The sequence below is a fragment of the Cervus canadensis genome, chromosome 22 (assembly GCF_019320065.1).
Source record: "Cervus canadensis isolate Bull #8, Minnesota chromosome 22, ASM1932006v1, whole genome shotgun sequence".
Lineage (NCBI taxonomy): Eukaryota > Metazoa > Chordata > Mammalia > Artiodactyla > Cervidae > Cervus > Cervus canadensis.
The window spans coordinates 51945111-51961574 of record NC_057407.1 but is presented as its reverse complement, the minus strand read 5'-3'; the positions used below and the strand labels follow the sequence as shown (position 1 = coordinate 51961574).

At 44.4% G+C, this 16464-nt stretch overlaps 1 protein-coding gene across 2 annotated transcripts in view; it reads left to right on the top strand.

Moving 5' to 3' along the window:
• Positions 1–8479: 8479 nt before the first annotated feature.
• CNOT10 (CCR4-NOT transcription complex subunit 10) overlaps positions 8480–16464 on the top strand; it is a 59712-nt gene continuing 51727 nt past the window's right edge. For both annotated transcript variants that reach the window (XM_043442689.1, XM_043442688.1), the window contains exon 1: positions 8480–8775. In XM_043442689.1, the coding sequence (XP_043298624.1) occupies positions 8754–8775 (22 nt within the window). In that variant the 5' untranslated portion in view covers positions 8480–8753. The remainder of the gene's footprint in view (positions 8776–16464) is intronic.

Sequence of the window (16464 nt, the reverse complement as noted above, 5' to 3'; positions counted from 1 at the left end):
TAAAAAATGAGAGACTTCCCTGGCGGTAGCGGCTAAGAATCCACCTGCCAAGGCAGGGGACACAGGTTCGATCTCTGGTCCAAGATGACTCCACATGCTATGGGGTAACCAAGCCCATGCACCACAACTACTGAGCCACACCCCAGGACCCGTGCTCCACAAGAAAAGCCACCGCAATAAGAAGCCTGTGCGCCGCAACTAGGGAGCAGCCCCAGTCACTGCAACTACAGAAAGCCACCTGCAGCAAGGCAGACTCAGAGCAGCCCAAAAGAAATAAAAATTCTTTTAAATGAGATGGCAAATATCATATACCTCCAGACAGTGATGCAGAAAGTACACAGCACCACCCAGGAAGGATTTTCAAGGGAAAAAAAAACCTGAACCATAATACAGTTCAGTTCAGTTCAGTCGCTCAGTCGTGTCCGACTCTTTGCAACCCCATGAACCGCAGCACGCTAGGCCTCCCTGTCCATCACCAACTCCTGGAGCCGACCCAAACTCATGTACATCGAGTTGGTGATGGCATCTAACCATCTCATCCTCTGTCGTTCCCTTCTCCTCCTGCCCTCCATCTTTCCCAGCAACAGGGTCTTTTCAAATGAGAGCTCTTCGCATCAGGTGGCCAAAGTATTGGAGTTTCAGCTTCAGCATCAGTCCTTCCAATGAATATTCAGGACTGATTTCCTTTAGGATGGACTGGTTGGATCTCCTCGCAGTCCAAGGGACTCTCAAGAGTCTTCTCCAACACCACAGTTCAAAAACATCAATTCTTCAGCACTCAGCTTTCTTTATAGTCCAACTCTCACATCCATACATGACTACTAGAAAAACCATAGCCTTGACTAGATAGACCTTTGTTGACAAAGTAATGTCTCTGCTTTTTAATACACTGTCTAGGTTGGTCATAACTTTCCTTCCAAGGAGTAAGGGTCTTTTAATTTCATGGCTGCAGTCACCATCCGCAGTGATTTTGGAGCTCCAAGAAATAAAACCAGCCACTGTTTCCACTGTTTCCCCATCTATTTCCCATGAAGTAATGGGACTAGATGCCATGATCTTAGTTTTCTGAATGTTGAGCTTTAAGCCAACTTTTTCACTCTCCTCTTTCACTTTCATCAAGAGGCTCTTTAGTTCCTCTTCACTTTCTGCCATAAGGGTGGTGTCATCTGCATATCTGAGGTTATTGATATTTCTCCCAGCAATCTTGATTCCAGCTTGTGCTTCTTCCAGCCCAGCATTTCTCATGATGTACTCTGCATATAAGTTAAATAAACAGGGTGACAATATACAGCCTTGACGTACTCCTCTTCCTATTTGGAACCAGTCTGTTGTCCCATGTCCAGTTCTAACTGTTGCTTCCTGACCTGCATACAGGTTTCTCAAGAGGTGGGTCAGGTGGTCTGGTATTCCCATCTCTTGGAGAATTTTCCACAGTTTCTTGTGATCCACACAGTCAAAGGCTTTGCCATAGTCAGTAAAGCAGAACTAGATGTTTTTCTGGAACTCTCTTGCTTTTTCGATGATCCATCGGATGCTGGCAATTTGATCTCTGGTTCCTCTGCCTTTTCTAAAACCAGCTTGAACACCTGGAAGTTCACGGTTCACGTATTGCTGAAGCCTGGCTTGGAGAATTCTGAGCATTACTTTATTAGCGTGTGAGATGAGTGCAACTGTGCGGTAGTTTGAGCATTCTTTGGCATTGCTTTTCTTTGGGATTGGAATGAAAACTGACCTTTTCCAGTCCTGTGGCCACTGCTGAGTTTTCCAAATTTGCTGGCATACTGAGTGCAGCACTTTCACAGCATCATCTTTCAGGATCTGAAATAGCTCAACTGGAATTCCATCACCTCCACTAGCTTTGTTCGTAGTGATGCTTTCTAAGGCCCACCCGACTTCACATTCCAGGATGTCTGGCTCTAGGTGAGTGATCACACCATCCTGATTATCTGGGTTGTGAAGATCTTTTTTGTACAGTTCTTCTGTGTATTCTTGCCACCTCTTCTTAATATCTTCCATGATATAATCAAGCCTTTAAAACTGATCTCGGGCCAGCTGCCAGCGCAGGTGACAGGTTCAGTCCTTGAACTGGGGAGATCCCACATGCCCCAGAGCAGCTCAGCCCGTGCACCACTATTGAGCCTATGCTCTAGAACTCAGGAGCCACAAATACTGAAGCCCAAGTGCCCTGGAGCCCACACTCCACAACAAGGGAAGCCACCACAATGCCGCATCAGTCGTGTCCGACTCTGTGTGACCCCGTGGACGGTAGTCCTCCAGGCTCCTCTGTCCATGGGATTCTCTGGGCAAGAATACTGGAGTGGGTTGCCATGCCCTCCTCCAGGGGATCTTCCCGACCCAAGGGTTGAAACAGCGCCTTTTATGTCTCCTGCATTGGCAAATGGGCTCTCTACCACTAGCGGCACCTGGAAAGCCCCGATGAGAAGCCTGCACACCACAATTAGAGAGTAGCCCCCGCTCGCCACAACCAGAGAAAAGCCTGAGCAGCAATGAAGGCCCAGCACAGCCAAAAATAAATAAATAAAAATCTAAAAGTTACAAAAGTGATCTCTAGGGCACAGGAAATACTGACCATAAAGGAAGCAATACACCAGATCTCAAAGGAGGGATCTTCTATTGGACTCTAATTTCATCAACCAGTCAATGAAAGGAAAAATAAAAGGGGAGGAAACTGCTCTAAATTAAGAGAAACATAAGACTTAAAAGCCTTATAAGAAACACAAGAGACATAACTAAATAAAAGGGATCTTGTTTGATCCTGATTTTAAACAGAAATTATAAAGAGTATTTTTCTACAATAGAGGAAATTTGAGTACAGCTTGGTAATTGAATATTAAGGAATTATTTGAAATTTTGTTAGATGGGATAATGGCATTGTGGTTAGGCAAGAAAGTATTTGGATATTCCTTTCGAGGTTGCATACTGAAGTGTTTAGAAGTGAATGGGTACGATGTCTGGGTCTTGCTTTAAAATATTCCAGCAGCAAAACATCAGAAGAGGAAAAGAGTAGACAAAACAAGTCCATGATGAGATGAAGCTGGGGGTGGACACACAGAATTTGTTACATTTTCAGCAAAACTCCATCTTATAGTGTGCAGCCCAGAGAAACTCTCATAATCCTGCACATGGGCAAGGGTGGGCTCTATGGCTATATTTGCAACTTTTTGTTGCACTTTTTGGGTTAGCCAAAAGGTTCATTCAGGTTCTCCCAATAAAATGAAAACTGGAAATGACTTAAGAGTCTTGTCCATGAGAGACAAATCAGCTAACGTGATGAGACGGTCCTGTCAGCAGTCATTTCCTGCTCCTCCTACTTAATGAAACCCCGATTTTATTGATCCCCCACATCAATCTTTTGTGGATGCATCACAATGAACCCAAGGCACACATTGGAATCTCTTTTGTCAGTAACTGATCCAGCGGTGGGCAGGCAACCGATTTGACCAAGGAGAACGAAGGGAAGATTTTGGTGAGAGGCTTCTAGGGACAATTCACTAATGCATTGATTTTGAGACACATTCTTTCATTTCTGAAATCAGCAGGCTTCTCACAATCAATCTGTCAGAGGACTGCTGTGGTGTGTCATTCCCCACGTGTGTGCAAACTTGATCCAAAAGCCTACTGGTTTGTGACATCTGGGAAGAGCCAGAAAGTGTCAGAACTAAAACCTACAGACTGGGACTCCTCGAGTTAACTGTGGTGATTCTGTGAGGAGACGGCTGTCCTGCCTGTATTCCTGGGAGCACAGAGATTGACGTCTTGGGGAAGAAGACAGACAGGGAAGGCATTGAATTGAAAAGCAATTTAAAGTGGAACTCTGGTGGGAAGATGTTCTGAAAATGCCATAACTAACTTATATCACTTCTATTTTCTTGTTTTGTATGCTCAAGAGTAATATATAATATTTTTAAATTTTATGTTTTTGTCTCAAAGAGGTACTTTATAAGCATCAAATAAAAATTCTAAGGGATAAGAAAGCATTAAGTCAGGTTAATTGTTGGCGCTCTTTATTTTTAATAGTAAATTGATAGTATCTTGGGTTTGACGGAACATGGTACCTACTTGATAGAGAATAAAGCTAGAAAAGGAAAATGCTTTGCCCTCTTCGTCCACTTCCGGCTTTGGGTACCAAGACAGGCAAGAGTATGATGCTCAGAGTTACGGCGGCTATCTTGGGACCACAAGAGGAAGACAGACAGAATCCCAGGGATGCCAAATTGCATCTTGACATTGTGAGTTACTGACCTACCACTGGAATAGTCTACCTACAGACTACTCATCAGTGAGATAATTAATGCCTTTTCCTGCTTTTTTAAAAAAATTTTGGCCACGCTGGGTAGCATGTATAATCCTAGTTCCCTGACCAGGTATCAAACCCACACCCCCTGCAGTCCCCCTGCAGTGGAAGCATGGAGTCTTAACCACAGGACCACCAGGAAAGCCCTTTATCATTTATGAGACTTTTATTTAGGGATCATACCACCAAACTATAAGCGATAATGATTTGGTGAAATACTGAACAGTAGTTAAAATAAATTATACATGTTGTTTAAGTATATATTACATGTTTATGATATATTTTGTATAAATATTATACATTATGAATATATATTTTTGCAGGTTCACTCCCTGGATCTGGAAGATCCTCTGGAAGAGGGGATGGCAACCCACTCCAGTATTCTTGCCTGGAGAATCCCATGGACAGAGGAGCCTGGCGTGCTGCAGTCCATGGGGTTGCAAAGAGTTGGACATGATTGAGTGAACTGAACTGATGAATATATGTTTAAATCTTAAAAAACGCAGGGTTGGGTTAAAATAGTTTCATAATGGCCCTATCAGTGTGATGTTTATATAAAGTGGAATGAATGAAAATAAATTTTTTATGCGTATATTATGTTTTAAACATGGGCTTCAGGGACACATACCATCTTTAGAACAGTGGCTATCTCTGGGAAAGGAGTAAGGGAAATAAAATCAGGAAGGGAATATAAACTGAACTCATCTATACCAGTGATGATTTTCAAAAGAAAATGTGGTGAACATTGACACTGGCCAAATCTGAGTGGTAAATAAACATCATAGCATATTCTGTACTTCCCTATGTTCTAAAATCTCTCATCATCATGATAAAATTTTAATTACTCAATTTTTCCATATTTATAGTTGCAATAATCTTCCAGAATTCATGTTTCAGAGAGTAATAAAAATATGTTTAACATATTTTTTCTTCACTTGTAAATTGGAAATGTCCTTAAGGAAAAGAAACCACTGAGTCACTAAAAAAAAATTCTACCTAGGCAGTTTGACACAGAATCAGATATTGGTAATGTCTGTACAACTTTGTGAATATACTAAAAACCATGAAATTGTACATTTTATTGGGTTGGCCAAAAAGTTTGTTCAGTTAATAATGCATTGTTCAGTAAGCATCTTGGTGAAAATAAAAATGTGCCTTTTTTACTTAAAACTAAGTGAACTTTTTGGCCAATCCAATAAAAGGGTAAATTGCATGGTATGTGCTTATATCTCAGTTTTAAAAATTAGATACCCCAAAACAATGACCTTTTATTTTTCACGCTTCTGGGGGTTGACTGAGCAGTTTTTCTGCTTCATATGATGGGAGCTAGGGTCACTCACCTGACTGCATTGACCTGGCAGCTGGTCTGGGTTGAAAGGTTCAAGAAGGCTTCACTGTTATGTCAGGAACCTTGGTGCTGGCTGTCAGTTGGGGCATCTTGGATCTCCTTCCCATAGTCTTTAGCAGGACAGCCTCACAGGATGGCAGGTGAGTATAAGAAAGGAAAAGTGGACGCTGCCATGCCTTTCAAGGGCTAGAACCAAAATTGGCTCAGGATCACTTCTGCATTCGGTTGGTCCAAGCAAGTCTCAGCTCATCTTCAAAGCAGGGGGAAGAGCAGCATGTGTCTATTGGGATGGGAGGAACTGCTGGCAACCATCCTTGGAGACAGGCTTCCACAAGTGACAAGGACCACATAGGTTTGAGGCACTGTGGGTACACAGTCATACCATCACTCGCTGGACGTGAACTGACTCGTCATGGCTGGTGACACAGCGGAGACCACTGACATTCTCCATCTCCCACTTCTGAATTAACTCTTCTCCCTCTCTGTAAATGAGGGAGAGCTGCCAATATTGAAAGATGAGAGAAGAGACCCGAGATGTCTTCAATACAGGCAAATTCCAGAAACTTTAAAGCTAAATACAGAGGTTAAGATAACAGTTGCTTATTGTCTTGTTACTTGGGAAAGTGGGTTAACATCTGGGCCTCATTTTCCTGATCTGTGAAATGGGTAAGGACCCACAGGGGGGATCACATATGAGCAAGTGAAAACTGGCTCTGCTGACAAGCCTGGAGACTAAGAAAGTGAGACACAATTCTGCTAGCAGAACACTTCCAGCTGGACATACACAGCTCTCACAGGATACGAACATGTTCAGAGAAGCTTATGCCATGATTGTTGCGGCAACAAGACAGAAACAAAGCCCTCCACAAGAGCAACAATGATGGAACACCTCCTTCTGACATGAGTGATGCTGCCCCTTTACCAAGGATAACTCCAGCCTTGCTCTAATCCTCCTGCCTCCTGGATAAAAACTAAGACTCTGGAACTCTGATTGTCTGCTTCCTGAATGCATCTAATTCCAAACTGCCAACCCACCAACTTCCCTAATCTCTCTTTAAAATCATCCAGCAAGTGCCCAAATTCTATCAATTTCCTGCCAATTCCGTTTTGATTGAGAGGCTCCTCATAGCAGCAAGATCAATAAACACTTCAGGTGTCTTTTTATGTGGGTTCTAACATACTCATCAAAAGACATACTAGAATATTCATATTGGCCTTATTGGGCATAGAAAAAATACCCAACTACTCAGCAATAAATGAATAGCTCAATTATGATACATTTGCATAATGGTACATTACGTAACAGTGAGAAACTAATGTCGCTCAACAACATGGTTGAATCTTGTAAGATGGAGCAAAAGAAGCCAAATTCTCAAGAAAATATGCTGTGATCCACTCTTATTAAGTTTTTTTTTATTTTATTTTTTATTTTATTTTTTCTTATTAAGTTTGAAAACAGGTGCATAATCAATGGTGTTAGCCATCAGTTAGGAATCACCCTTGTGGGGGGGATGGGAGGAGGCATGAGGGGGCTTGCGCAGGTGGGTAGTGTCATCATTTCTCTGGGTGCTGGCTATGTGGATATGCTGAAATGATGAAAATTCAAAAACAGTGTTTATGCTTTGTGTACTTCTCTGTGTATATGTTAATATGAATTAGAAGGGTTTTTTTTTTAATGGGCAACCGTGTTAAAGGGACATGGAGTAAACCTGAAAAAGCTCCCAATTAACAAAGCTGAAACAATTTGAGCAACAAAATAATGTAGTATTTGGTTATAACCACAATATAAAATAAATGTCCATGTAAAGAGGATGTGGTTACATAAGCAATGGAATACTATCCAGCCATTAAAAAGAATGAAATAACGCCATTTGCAGCAACATGAATGGCTAGTCACTTTCGTAATCTTTCTCCCTAAAACCTACTACCCTAGTCTCACCATGAAAAAAAATGTATAGACCCAAATCCAGGTCCATTCTTCAAAAGTCCTGACCAGTACTCTTCAAAGCTGTCAAAGTCATCAAGAACAAGGAAAATCTGGGAAGCGATCACAGTCAAGAACAGCCTAAGGAGGGAACTCCCTGGCGGTCCAGTGATTAGGAATCTGATGCCCGCCTAGGTTAGATACCTGGTGAGGGAAACTAACATCGCACAAGCCGCGGGGCATAGTCAAAAAAAAAAAGCCTAAGAATACATGAGTAAATTTAATCTGGCGTCTTGGACAAGATCCTGGAACAGAAAAGGGGCACTAGCTGAAAAAAAAAGTTTTTAAAAATTTTAAAACACTGAATTTAGTTAATAATAATATACCAACCGAGGTGGTTTCTCATATGTGACAGACGTACCTCAGTAGGGTATGTCTCGAATAATTATTCAAGCTCCTCACAACAAGGTGAGGAGTACACAAGCTCCAAGTATCATCTGCAATTTTTCTGTAAATCTAAAACTTCTAAAAGAAAATGTTTTATTTTGCTTTCAAACACGGACCCGCAACTGTGCCTGCTCACAAAGCTGTGAGAAATTATTACAGGTGTACAAGCCAAGTGCAAGGCTCAATGCTTAACACATAGATATGAGGTGTAGTTGTGGTTTCACGTGAAACAAGGGACAAGAATTCGCATACTCACCAATCGTTACCAGTATAAGCCCAAGGGGCCCTATACAGCCCAGCCCGTCCCGCACACGCGCAGACGCGCAAGCGGGCGCACGCCGGCCGGCGCGCTCACGCCGTGGGGGCGGGGCACCGAGGACGCTGGCGTAGGGCGGGGCCAGGCGCAGTTCCCACGCCGGTCGCGGCGCCCGGAAGTAATGTGTCAGGGGACTCCGCGGGGCGGAAGCCGCGCGTAAGTGGAGGCAGTGGCGCCGCCGGGGCAGGGGACGCTGCTGTTGCTGTTGCTGTTGCTAGACGACGCGAACTAGCCTTCGTCACTTCCTTCGCCCGCCGTCTGCCCACTCCCCAGGCCGGAACCCAGGGGCCCGGAGCCGGGGTGGGCGCAGGCTCGTCCTCCGACGTCCAGGACAGCAGCCAGCTGGGCAGCTGGAGTGAAGGCCACGCCACCTGCAGGGAAGAATCCGAGCCGAGGCGGGAAGATGGCTGCAGACAAGCCTGCAGGTGAGGCGCCCGCGCCCGCGCGCTGGAGCGGCGGGAGCGGGCAAACCCTGCGCTGCTGCCGCGGGGCCCCAGGTGGGGACTTCGGGGCTACTCCCTTTGGGGCGTGCATTTCTCTCCCTTAGATCCTCCCTCCGCCGCCGCTAATGTGAGTCTTTGGGCCCCAGGTTCAGTAGTTTCTTACCATTACCAAATGCAACATGAAGCCGCTTCTGGTCGCCTTTGCCTTGCTCTGCGGAATATCTTTGGTTTAAAAAGCATGAATCCAGATGGCCGTTTCACAGACTTTTCGACTTCCCTCTGGGGAAGGCAGAGCAAGGAAACTTCAGCCCGGAGACGCAGCTGCCGTGATGCCCGTGGCTCAGGCTACGACGCTTAACCTGGGTGGCTTCGGCCACACCAGCCTGCCTGTGGTCAGTGACGTCCTGTGTAATTAACTTTGTAAAAATCACGTATTGAAATAGACATTATCGTGTCTCACTTCGGTCTGTGCTCTCTGAAAGTGAAAGTGAAGTCGCTCAGTCGTGTCCGACTCTTTGCGAACCCGTGGACTAACGTAGCCCACCAGGCTCTTCCATCCATGGGATTCTCCAGGCAAGAACACTGGAGTGGGTTGCCGTTTCCTTCTCCAGGGGATCTTCCCGACCCAGGGATCGAACCCAGATCTCCCGCATTGCGGGCAGACGCTTTAACCTCTGAGCCACCCGGGAAGCCCCTGTGCTCTCTAGGGTCTTGGTATTTAGAACCTTTTTCTCCCTAGTTCATCAAGATTAACTAATCTCGACGGGTTTGTTTATGGATTACTACTCCATTCCTAGAATCTTCTCCATTGAGGAATATAAAATTCTTTCCTGCCTACCTCTGGGATGATCTTGGTACCTGTTTCCTGTAAGAAAATACTGTTCTCTGTGGCATCCATCCACGTTTTGTTGGAAGGCGCTTAAATTACAGGTTTTAGGAGTGGTCAACACAGACTTTTTACAATAAAATGTATATATTTTTTAAGAAGGAAAAGAAAATGTGCTGCAAGGTTTTTTAATTAGATCCTGATCTCAATAATTGACAAACTGGATTTGAAATTAAAGTGAGCCAATCCTGATACATGCATGTGTGCTCAGGTGCTGACTCTTTTCAACCCCATGGACTGTAGCCCGTCAGGCTGAAATTTTCCAGGCAAGAATAGTGGAGTGGGTTGCCATTTCCTACTTCAGGGGACCGTCCGGATCCTAATACAGGTACAGATAAGTAAAATCGTTAGAGCATCTCTTCAGTAATCTAAGAAAAACAAGAGAAAAGATCTAGAAAGTGGGGCTAAGCATTTAGAGCGCACTAGAGAACTTTAGGTAGGCTGGTCAGGAAAAGCCTCTCATGAGGTGATATTTGAGCCGACACCCCAGTGAAATAGAGTGAGCCTTATGGAATGGGGAGGGTTGGGTTGAGGGAAAGTTCCACGCAGGGAATAAGCTTGGCCTGTCCATGTCTGGACCAAGGGGACCTGCATGTTGTTGTTGATCAGTTGCTAAGTCACATCCTACTCTTTGTGATTCCATGGATGGTTGCCTGCCAGGCTCCTCTGTCCTTCACTCTCTCCCAGAGTTTGCTAAGATTCTTGTCCATTGACTCCATAATGCTGTCTAACCGTTTCATCCTCTGCCACCCCCTTCTCCTTTTGCCTTCAATCTTTCCCAGCATCAGAGTCTTTTCCAGTGGGTCCACTTTTCATATCAGGTGGCCAAAGTATTGGAGTTTCAGCAACAGATCGCCAATGAATATTCAGGCTTGATTTCCTTTAGGATTGACTGGTTTGAATTCTTTGCAGTCCAGGGGGCTCTCAAGAGTCTTCTCCAGCACCACAGTTTGAAAGCATGAATTGTTAAGCTCTCAGCCTTCTTTATGGTCCAGCTGTCACATCCCTACTAGAAAAACCATGACTACTAGAAAAACCATAGCTTTGATTATACATACCAGTCTATCAATGCTTCTACTTCTTCCTCTTCTATTTCCTGTAAAGTGATGGGACCAGATGCCATGATCTTAGTTTTTTGAATGTTGAATTTCAAGCCAGGTTTTTCACTCTCCTGTTTCACCCTCATCAGGAGGCTCTTTCGCTCCTCTTTGCTTTCTGCCTTTAGAGTGGTATCATCTGCGTATCTGAGGTTATTGATACTTCTTCCAACAGTCTTGATTCCAGCTTGTTATTTCATCCAGCCCAGCATTTCACACGATGAACTTTGCATAGAAGTTAAATAACCAAGGTGACAATATACAGCCTTTTTGTACTCCTTTCCTAATTTTGCATGTCAGTTGTTCCACGTCCAGTTCTAACTGTTGCTTTTTGAGCCACATACAAGTTTCTCAGGAGACAGTTAAGGTGATCTGGTAATCCCATCTCTTTAAGAATTTTCCACAATTTGTTGTGATCCCCACAGTCAAGTACTTTATTGTAGTCAGTGAAGCAGAAGTTTTTCTGGAACTCCCTTGCCTCTTCCATGTTCCAAAGAACAATGACAATTCCATGTCTGGCTCCTCTGCCCCTTCGAAACCCAGCTTGTACATCTGGAAGTTCTCAGTTCAGGTGCTGTTGAAGCCTAGCTTGAAGGATTTTGAGTATTACCTTACTTACATGAAATGAGTGCAATTGTACAGTAGTTTGAACATTCCTTGGCATTGCCTTTCTTTGGGATTGGAATGAAAACTGAACTTTTCCACTCCTGTGGCCACTGCTGAGTTTTCCAAATTTGCTGGCATATTGAGTGCAGCACTTTCACAGCAGCATCTTTCAGGATTTGAAATAGCTTAGCTGGAATTCCATCACCTCCACTAGCTTAGTTTGTAGTGATGCTTCCTTCCTAAGGCCCACTTAACTTCACATTCCAGGATGTCTGGCTCTAGGTGAGTGACCACACCATTGTGGTTATCTTAGTCATTATGACCTTTTTTGTATAGTTCTTCTATGTATTCTTGCCACCTCTTCTTAATCTCTTCTGCTTCTGTTAGGTCCATACCATTTCTGTCCTTTATCATGCCAATCCTTGCATGAGATGTTCCCTTGATATCTCTAATTTTCTTAAAGAGATCTCTAGTCTTTCCCATTCTATTGTTTTCCTCTATTTCTTTGCATTGGTCACTTAAGAAGGCCTTCTTGTCCCTCCTTGCTATTCTCTGGAAGTCTGCATTCAGTTGGGTATATCTTTCCCTTTGTCCCTTGCCTTTGATTTCTCTTCTTTCCTCAGCCATTTAGAAAGCCTCCTCAGACAGCCACTTTGCCTTATTACATTTGTTTTTCTTTGGGATGGTTTTGTTCACTGCCTTCTGTACAGTGTTACAAACCCCTGTCCATAATTCTTCAGGCACTCCAGATCTAATCCCTTGAATCTGTTCATTACCTCCACTGTATAAGGGGTTTGATTTAGGTCATACGTGAAAGGCCTGGTGGTTTTATCTGCTCTCTTCAGTTTAAGCCTGAATTTTGCAGTAAGGAGATCATGATCTGAACCACATTCAGCCCCAAGTCTTGTTTTTGCTGACTATATACAGAGTCTGCATCGTTGGCTGCAAAGAACATAATCAGTCTGATTTCGCCATTGATCATCTGGTGATGTCCATGTGTAGAGTCGTCTCCTGGGTTGTCGGAAAAGGGTGTTTGATATGACCAGCATGTTCTCTTGACAGAACTCTGTTAGCCTTTGCCCTTCTTCATTTTTACTCTGTGGCCAAACTTGCCTATTATTCTGGGTTTGTCTTGACTTCCTACTTTTGCATGCCAATCCCCTATGATGAAAAGGACATCTTTTTTGTTTTTTTGGTGTTCGTTCTAGAAGCTCCTCTGTCCTTGGAATTCTCTTGGCAAGAATACTGGAGTGGGTAGCCATTCCCTTCTTCAGGGGATCTTCCTGACCCAGGGATCAGTCCCGGGTCTCCTGCATTGCAGGCAGATTCTCTACCATCTGAGCCACCTGGAAAGCCCATAGGTCTTCATAGAACTGGTCAGCTTCAGCTTCTTCAGCATCAATGGTTGGGGCATAGACTCGAGTTACTATGATGTTGGATGCTTTGCCTTGGAAACGAACTGATTACTTCGTTGTTTTTGAAATTGCACCCGAGTAATGCATTTTGGACTCTTGTTGACCATGAGGGCTTCTCAGTTTCTTCTGAGGGATTCTTGCCCACAGTGGTAGATGGTCATCTGGATTAAATTCACCCATTCCCATCCACTTTAGTTCACTGATTCCTAGAATGTTGATGTTCACTCTTGCCATCTCCTGCTTGACCACGTCCAATTTATTTTGATTAATGGACCTAACATTCCAGGTTCCTATGCAGACTTTACAGCCACACACATCCATAGCTGAGTGTTGTTCCCATGTTGGCTCAGCCACTTCATTCTTTCTGGAGCTATTGGTAATTGCCCTCTGCTCTTCCCCAGTAGCATATGGGACCCCTTCCCACCTGGGGGGCTCATCTTCCAGTGTCATATCTTTTTGCCTTTCATACAGGTACTCATGTCCATGGGTTCTCCAGGCAAGAATACTGGAGTGGATTGCCGTTTCCTCCTCCAGTGGACCACATCTTGTCAGAACTCTTCACTGTAACTCATCGTCTTTGGTGGCCCTGCATGGCATGGCTTATAGCTTCATTGAGTTACAAAGCCCCTTCGCCACAGTAAGGCTGTGATCCATGAAGGGGAAAGCTGACCAGCATATCCCTTCTCCATTTAGGACATTGTCTCTCCCCAAGGTTTACCATTCCTACTTGTCCGTATCAGTGCACTTGCCTGGAATGACCTTTTTAGCTCTGAAATCTATCTAGTTTTCAAGTCTTAACCTCCGTTATTCTTCTACTTAATCATTCTTTGGTTCACCAGAATTGAGTGCCAAGCCCTGCCTTTGATGTTGAAGAAATGTATGTGACACAGTCCCTGCTTTTGACTATCTCCTCTTCAGTCTGTTAGAGACAGCCCTGAAATAGTGACACTCCCATTTGGGAAGAGCTATATAATATGTGTCACAGAAAAATACTGTTTAGAATGATTTGGGACCTGTTGCTTTGATTGGTTTAAGCTTATAGCCCACCCTGTAGGAAGCTTCCTGCCTGGATAATGAGGTTGACTTTGTATTAAGTAAGTAACGATAGATTTAAATAAAACAACACTGGAAGCCCAGAGACTGAAACCAGATAATGTTGTGGTATTCAGTTCAGTTCAGTCGCTCAGTCGTGTCCAACTCCTTGCAACCCCATGAATTGCAGCACACCAGGCCTCCCTGTCCATCACCAACTCCCGGAGTTTGCTCAAACTGATGTCCATCGAGTCAGTGATGCCATCCAACCATCTCATCCTCTGTCATCCCCTTCTCGTCCTGCCTCCAATCCCTCCTAGCATCAGGGTCTTTTCCAATGAGTCAACTCTTCATATGAGGTGGCCAAAGTATTAGAGTTTCAGCTTCAGCATCAGTCCTTCCAATGAACACCCAGGACTGATCTCCTTTAGGATGGACTGGTTGGATCTCCTTGCAGTCCAAGGGACTCTCAAGAGTCTTCTCCAACACCACAGTTCAAAAGCATCAATTTGTTGGCACTCAACTTTCTTCACAGTCCAGCTCTCACATCCAAACATGACCACTGGAAAAACCATAGCCTTGACCAGACGGACCTTTGTTGGCAAAGTAATGTCTCTGCTTTTTAATATGCTATCTAGTAAGTAAGAATAGATTTAAATAAAACAACACTGGAAGCCCAGAAACTGAAACCAGATAATGTTGTGGTATTCAGTTCAGTTCAGTTGCTCAGTCGTGTCTGACTCCTTGTGACCCCATGAACTGCAGCATGCCAGGCCTCCCTGTCCATCACCAATTCCCAGAGTTTACTCAAACTCATGTCCATCGAGTCGGTGATGCCATCCAGCCATCTCATCCTCTGTCGTCCCCTTCTCCTCCTGCCCCCAACCCCTCCTAAGCTTCAGGGTCTTTTCCAATGAGTCAACTCTTCACATGAGGTGGCCAAAGTATTGGAGTTTCAGCTTCAGCATCAGTCCTTCCAGTGAACACCCAGGACTGATCTCCTTTAGGATGGACTGGTTGGATCTCCTTGCAGTCCGAGGGACTCTCAAGAGTCTTCTCCAACACCACAGTTCAAAAGCATCAATTTGTTGGCACTCAACTTTCTTCACAGTCCAGCTCTCACATCCAAACATGACCACTGGAAAAACCATAGCCTTGACCAGACGGACCTTTGTTGGCAAAGTAATATCTCTGCTTTTTAATATGCTATCTAGGTTGGTCATAACTTTCATTCCAAGGAGTAAGTGTCTTTTAATTTCATGGCTGCAGTCACCATCTGCAGTGATTTTGGAGCCCCCCAAAATAAAGTCAGCCACTGTTTCCACTGTTTCCCCATCTATTTGCCATGAAGTGATGGGACCAGATGCCATGATCTTAGTTTTCTGAATGTTGAGCTTTAAGCCAACTTTTCACTCTCCTCTTTCACTTTCATCAAGAGGCTTTTTAGTTCCTCTTCACTTTCTGCCATAAGGGTGGTGTTATCTGCATATCTGAGGTTATTGATATTTCTCCCGGCAATCTTGATTCCAGCTTGTGCTTCTTCCAGCCCAGCATTTCTCATGATGTACTCTGCATATAAGTTAAATCAGCAGGGTGACAACATACAGCCTTGACGTACTCCTTTCCCTATTTGGAACCAGTCTGTTGTTCCATGTCCAGTTCTAACTGTTGCTTCCCGACCTGCATACAGATTTCTCAAGAGGCAGGTCAGGTGGTCTGGATTCCCATCTCTTTCAGTAAATATTCACCGGTGTAGCCTACCCTGCCAGGCACTGCAAAGTCTCTGTCCTTAGTAATTAGGATTTCCAAGCTGTGAAAAATTGTGCTGAGGGACTTGCCTAAGGATTCAGTGGTTAAGATTGCACGCTTCCTCTACAGGGAGTGTGGGTTCCATCCCTGGACAGGGAACTGAAATCTCACATGATGCATGGTGTGGCCCCCCCAAAAAAAAAATGTGAAGAGAAAATAAGAGGATAGAGGATAACTGTGAGCAGGGATCCTACTTTGAGTGGATTGATGAGAGGAGGAAGGGCTCTGTTAGAGACGACATTCGAACAAAGACCCTAAGATAAAGAGCCAGCCGACCGAATGGGGGAAGAAGGATACAGGTGGGAGGAGTATCCACTGTGCAGACCCCTTGGACAGCAGGAAGACCCCCTGGAGCATAAGCACCATGAGGACAAGCACGTTTGTCTGTTTAGTCATGTACTACCTCCAGCTCCTAGACCAATAGCTGGTGTATCAAAGCACTCAACGTGTTCATAGCCTAGTAAGCGGAGGACACATGGCAAGAGGCCAAGTTAGAATTGTGGCAGAGGCCAGCTTCTTCCAGCCTTATACAGGCCATGGAAGAAGGTGGAATTCCTTTCTAACTAAAGAGGAGCCTTAGAGATTTCAGCAGGGGCCTCCAGGATCTTTTAGTGGCAGCGTGTGAGATCTAGTTCCCTGACCGGAAAGAGAACCCGGGCACCCTGCCTTGAGAGTGCAAAGTCTCAGCCACTAGTCCATGAGTTCATGTTTTAAGTGATCCAGGTAAGAAGTGATGAAGAGTTAGGAGCCTGGGGTGTGACATCAGACAGCCTAGGTTCATCCTGCTTGTGCCACTTATTCGTGTGACCTGGGGCAGATTTTAAGA